Raw genomic sequence first — 6,559 nt, 5'->3', positions numbered from 1 at the left:
CACACACACACACACACACACACACACTCACTCACTCACTCACACACACACACACTCACTTACTCACTCACTCACTCACACACACACACACACACTCAAACACACACACGCACACACTCACACAAACTCTCACACACACACACACACACACACATATGTGTGTAACTGTAACTGACTTACAAAAATTAAAAAATAGTTTAAATAGAGAAACTGACACTGATGTCAGAGTTACTCCATTCTTCCACCTAAAGCAAAGAGTTAATTTATTCCGTCTTTTTCTCAGTTTAATAATAGTTTGTGATATTTATTATTCACTCTCGGTTATTTAAGGAGCAGAGCGAGTGTTTCTTCTGCTGCTAGTTTCCTCATTATAGTTGTACAGAAAGGCTCTCTCATGTCCCATCAGCCGGTTCGAGGTGAATCCAAATCACTTTTATTGAAAAGCAGAACGAATGTTTGTCTCTTCGTCTGAAGTCTTGATGATTTGATCGCACTGAAACTCTTTTAATGATGTTTTTGTGCGCTGGATATTATAATTATTATCAGTGAGCGTGTGTGTATCAGCTGCACGCCGGACATGCTTCACATCGACGCACATGTTGTTGTTGTGCTTCCATTCTGTTCTTATCACGTCTAAAGCAGCTGCAGATCAGTTTATGACTCAGTCTCACCTGGATCAGGAGTAAATGATTGTGACAGACGATTGAGAGACGACTGCTGTTAAACTCTTTAAACAGCTAAACCTGCTTTAACGGACCGTTTGCACATTTCTGGGGTTCTCAGAAACAGAAGTTTGATTGATTGGATAAACCTTTTTTTAGAGGTTTATCCAATAAACCTCACACACACACTCACACACATGCTCACACACTGACACACTGTTTGCCCACTGTAATTAAATATGATGGTGTTGTACACCCACACACACACACACTGACACACACACACGCGCTCGCTCACTCAAACTCACACACTCACAGACATGCACACACTCACTCACTCACACACACATACACACACACACACACACACACTCACTCACTCACTCACTCACTCACTCAAACACACACACTCACTCACTCAAACACGCACACACACCCTCACTCACTCACTCACTCACTCAAACACACACACTCACTCACTCAAACACGCACACACACCCTCACTCACTCACTCACTCACTCAAACACACACACTCACTCACTCAAACACGCACACACACCCTCACTCACTCACTCACTCACTCAAACACACACACTCACTCACTCAAACACGCACACACACCCTCACTCACTCACTCACTCACTCAAACACACACACTCACTCACTCAAACACGCACACACACCCTCACTCACTCACTCACTCACTCAAACACACACACTCACTCACTCAAACACGCACACACACCCTCACTCACTCACTCACTCACTCAAACACACGCACACACACTCTCTCTCAAACTCTGCTCCTCTGGTTTCCCAGGAACCCCTGCTCTCACGTCTCGTCAGTTCAAGGAGTCTGACTTCCAGCAGGTGGTGGATTACTTCGATCAGGGCATCAAGATCGCTCTGGACGTCAAGAAGAAGACCAGTGAGTACAGACTCAGAGATCTACTATTACCCTGTGTTTATTATATATCATGTTTTATATCAACAATATATATCATATTACATATCAACAATATTGTTGTTATTGCATATCATGTGTTGTCATTTGATCACTGGCAGCTTTACAGTAACAAAATTAAAATTCTGAAGTTATTTTCCACATAATACGGTTTTAGCCATACAGTAATAATAGCATGTTTCATAATTATTTAAAATATCAGATATACTTCTGTATTGCTCAGGGTGATTCATTGTAAATATCAAGTAAATTAAATATTTGTTTAATTTCAGCAATTTTTTACTTTTTTTATGTTGCCATCATAAAATTGAGTGATATTAATCAGCCGTCAGTCAGTAATCAATATCATCATCTACCATCAAAAACAAAAACTAAATATATATTATTATAATATAAACCAAATACACTACAATTCAGAAGTCTGGGGTTTATTTGTTTTTAAAAAATAATACTTGTATTCATCAATGCTGCATTAAAGTGATGAAAAGTGACAGTAAAGACATTTATAATGTTACAAAAGATTTATATTTCAAATAAATGCCGTTCTTTTGAACTTTCTGTTCATCTGTGAATCCTGAAAAGTAAAATGTATCACGGTTTCCACAAAAATATTGAACTGTTTTCAACATTGATAATAACCAGAAATGTTTCTCGAGCAGCAGATCAGAATGATTTCTGAAGATCACGTGACAGCTTTGATCACAGCAGTCAGTTACATTGTAACAGATATTCACAACTATTTTAAATCTAGTGCTGTCAAGTGATTAATCGCATTTCAAAATAAAAGTTTTTGTTTACATAATATATGTGTGTGTACTGTGTATATTTATTATGTCAGTCACATATATATTCATATACATAATAAATATGCACAGCACACACACATACTGTATATTATGTTAACAAACTTTTATTTTGGAATGCGATTAATCGCGATTAATCGTTTGACAGCACTATTTAAATCATACTAATATTTCACAATTTTGACTGTTATTTTTGATGAAATAAATGCAGAACATTAGCCGCTTTAATGTCGTTCTGTCTCCTCATGCATTCTCTCTTACCGTTTTTCTCTGTTTCTCTTCAGAAAAGCTGTCAGATTTCAAGAGTTTCCTGCTGGAGGACTCGGAGACGGCGTCTCGTATCGCTGATCTGCGTCGTCGCGTTGAAGCTTTCGCTCGTCCGTTCCCCATGCCTGGATTCCACGACCATTAAAGCAGCAGATCAACCATTAGACCTGGTCTTTTTTTGTTTAGCTTTACGATCAATCACTACATTATTAATCGTTTACTGCAACTAAAAGTCTTAAAATGACCAGTAGTGCACTTACACCACCGGTCAAAACGATGTTTAATGTTTTTTACAGGAGTGTCTTCTGTTCATCAAGGCTGCATTTATTTGATCAAAAATACAGGAAAAAATTTAATATTGTGAAATATTATTATGATGTAAAATAACGTTTTTCTATTTTAATATACATTAAAATCGAATTTATTTCTGCGATCGAAGCTGTATTTTCATCATCATCAGTGTCACATGATCTTCAGAAATCATTCTAATATGCTGATTTATTATCAGTTGCGCTGCTTCATATATTTTTTTGGAACCTGTGATAAATTTGAACGTTTTTCTATTTTAATATACATTAAAATCGAATTTATTTCTGCGATCGAAGCTGTATTTTCATCATCATCAGTGTCACATGATCTTCAGAAATCAGTATAATATGCTGATTTATTATCAGTTGCGCTGCTTCATATATTTTTTTGGAACCTGTGATACATTTTTTCATCTTTGATGAATAAAAAGTTCAAAAGAAGAGCGTTTATTTAAAATAGAAATATTTTCTAACAATATACACTAATGTTTGGGGTCAGTACATTTTTATACATTTTTTATTTTTTGGAAAGAAATTAAAACTTTTATTCAGCAAGGACGTGTTAAATTGCTAAGAAGTGATGGCAAAGATATATAGATTTATATTTTGAATAAATGCTGTCTTTTTAACGTTATATTCATCAAAGAATTCTGAAAAAGTATCTCAGTTTCCAAAAAACACAGCTGTTGATAATTCTAATAATAAATCAGCATATTAGAATGATTTCTGAAGAACATGTGACACTGAAGACTGGCGTTATGATGCTGGAAATTCAGCTGCGCATCACAGAAATAAATTATATTTTAATGTATATTAAAGTAGAAACCATTATTTTATATCGAAATAACATTTTGCAAGATTACAGTTTTTTTCTGTATTTTTGATCAAATAAATGCAGCCTTGATGAGCAGAAGAGACTCCTTTACAAACATTACAAGTCTTACTGATCACACACTTTTTCCGGTAGTGTATATACCGACACACACGAGGAAGAACCGGATGCTTTGTGACATTAGAAGTGATTTTTTTTACCTTCTGCGGGTAATTTATTCCTCATGTGTGATCTTTATGACGTTCAGGACTCGACATCTTTATCTTCCGTTTGGAGTGACGACCAAACGTTTCTAACAGACTAATGATGCTACATGTGTGAGTTCTTCTTCTCCTTTCATAATCGAAGCTGTGTCTTGTAAATGTACAGTAGTGTGTGTAAACACTGTAACTGTTGTAGGTCGTTGCTCATCTTGAGTGATTTCTGAGCGTTTACTAAAACGCAGTGATATCGATAAACACTTTGAGCCTCTTCTTCTTCACGTTGCACACGTCTGCAATCCTCCACCTGGATTCTGCCTGACAAAACACCTCACAAAATGATTCTTTTTAAATGGACAGAGCTTTACAAATGATTTTCTAAAAACGTCTAATCCCAATAAAATGGTGTTGTAGGAAAATGCAACTCATTTGGCTGCTCTTCTTTCTGTGTAAGTGTGTGTGGGTGGAGATGATCGATCGCAGCAGTCGTTCTGGCCCGTCGTCTTCACAGGAATAATGTGTTTTGAGTCTGAGGATTATTCAGGAGCGTGCATTTAAAAATACATCTCAGCGTAATATGACAGACTGAAAGAGCCGCTGCTAATCAATGCATTAAAGTGAGCGTTAAAATCTGTGGAGAGTCTTTCCAGGTGTTATTTTAATGTAAAAAAAAAAGTTTTATTTATGGATTATGTTTTTCACTTCAGTTCTACTTCAAAAATTGCGAGATATGAACTCGGAATTGCGAGATATGAACTCAGGATTGCGGAATATGAATTCAGAGTTGCGAGATACGAACTCTGGTTTGCAGATATGAATTCGGGATTGCAGGATATGATTTTCATTTCATGCGGATGGAGTGTGAACAGTTGATAATCAGTCTCTAAAATACGAACTCAGGTTTGCGTGATATGAATTCGGGATTGTGGATGTTGAACTCGAAATTGCGAGATATGAACTCGGAATTGTGAGATATGAACTCGGAATTGCGAGATATGAACTTGTATTTGTGAGATATGAACTAGGAATTGTGAGATATGAAATTGTATTTGTGAGATATGAACTTGGAATTGTGAGACATGAACTCGGAATTGTGAGATATGAACTCGGAATTGTGAGACATGAACTAGGAATTGTGAGATATGAACTCGGAATTGTGAGATATGAATTTGTATTTGTGAGACATGAACTCTGAATTGTGAGGTATGAACTTGTATTTGTGAGACATGAACTCGGAATTGTGAGATATGAACTCGGAATTGCGAGATATGAACTCGGAATTGCGAGATATGAACTCGGGATTGCGGAATATGAATTCAGAGTTGCGAGATACGAACTCTGGTTTGCAGATATGAATTCGGGATTGCAGGATATGATTTTCATTTCATGCGGATGGAGTGTGAACAGTTGATAATCAGTCTCTAAAATACGAACTCAGGTTTGCGTGATATGAATTCGGGATTGTGGATGTTGAACTCGAAATTGCGAGATATGAACTCGGAATTGCGAGATATGAACTCGGAATTGCGAGATATGAACTCAGGATTGCGGAATATGAATTCAGAGTTGCGAGATACGAACTCTGGTTTGCAGATATGAATTCGGGATTGCAGGATATGATTTTCATTTCATGCGGATGGAGTGTGAACAGTTGATAATCAGTCTCTAAAGACATACATTAAAATGTCAAACTTTAAAATCAGCTGCTGATGTATTTTGAATATTTGATGGTTTCAGTTTGATACCTTCTGTGTGTCCATGAGTTACAGGTGTGATTACACTTCTGCTTTATTTATAAGGTTTGCACTTAAAGGTGCACTGTGATTTTTGAAAAACACGTTTGACCGCAGTGTCGGACAGAGTCCCAAAACACACTTGTAGCCAATCAGCAGTAAGGGGGCGTGTCTTGTAATAATAGAGAGAAGAGAACACTCAATTTGAGTGCACAGGACGCATATTAGCAGTTCGACTATAGATAGAGAGAGATGGCAGATAAAAAAAAGAGGAAAATATCAGAGAAACAAAACATTAAAAAGAAGGGTTACGATCAGATAAGAGGTAGGACCTGCGTAAATATCAGAGCACCTTTCCAGCAGTGGAGCGGAAAACTCAAGGAGCTGGAAGGCCTGGAATCGGGCGCCGAGGTTGCATTGTTTCTTATTGATAGGTGAGTAACTTTGATTTTGATTTTGCTTTGTTTCACACAACTTATCCGGGTTGGCTTTTGTTTGAATATGCTTGTGTCATCTTCACTTGTTTCCGTGATCATCGTTGCCATGGTTTCCATGTACGTTGCCATGTACGTGTGGGGCGGAGATTATAAAATAAGGACGAGGTCCTATTGGGCTATGAGCGTGTTTGTTTTGGTGCTTTCAAATATCAACATCGTTTGGCAAAAATCGCTTAGTGCACCTTTAAACTACTTTAATATGGAAATCTCCTTTTGAGTTCATCAGTCTGTATCTAAAGCTAATGGACAGTTTGCTTTTAGTATCAATTACAATTAAATGTGCAACATCTTT

General features: G+C 37.0%; 1 protein-coding gene across 1 annotated transcript in view; it reads left to right on the top strand.

Annotated features, from left to right (window-relative positions):
* LOC107558142 (serine hydroxymethyltransferase, mitochondrial-like) overlaps positions 1-3,037 on the top strand; it is a 43,005-nt gene extending 39,968 nt beyond the window's left edge. The window contains exons 10-11 of the mRNA XM_016241766.1: positions 1,484-1,591; positions 2,715-3,037. Coding sequence (XP_016097252.1) covers positions 1,484-1,591; positions 2,715-2,842 — 236 coding nt within the window. The 3' untranslated portion in view covers positions 2,843-3,037. The remainder of the gene's footprint in view (positions 1-1,483; positions 1,592-2,714) is intronic.
* The last annotated feature ends 3,522 nt before the right edge of the window (positions 3,038-6,559 follow it).

Source organism: Sinocyclocheilus grahami, unplaced genomic scaffold (assembly GCF_001515645.1).
Source record: "Sinocyclocheilus grahami isolate Dianchi unplaced genomic scaffold, SAMN03320097.WGS_v1.1 scaffold633.1, whole genome shotgun sequence".
In the NCBI taxonomy this organism is placed as follows: Eukaryota; Metazoa; Chordata; class Actinopteri; order Cypriniformes; family Cyprinidae; genus Sinocyclocheilus; species Sinocyclocheilus grahami.
This window is presented reverse-complemented; position numbering and strand designations above follow the sequence as displayed.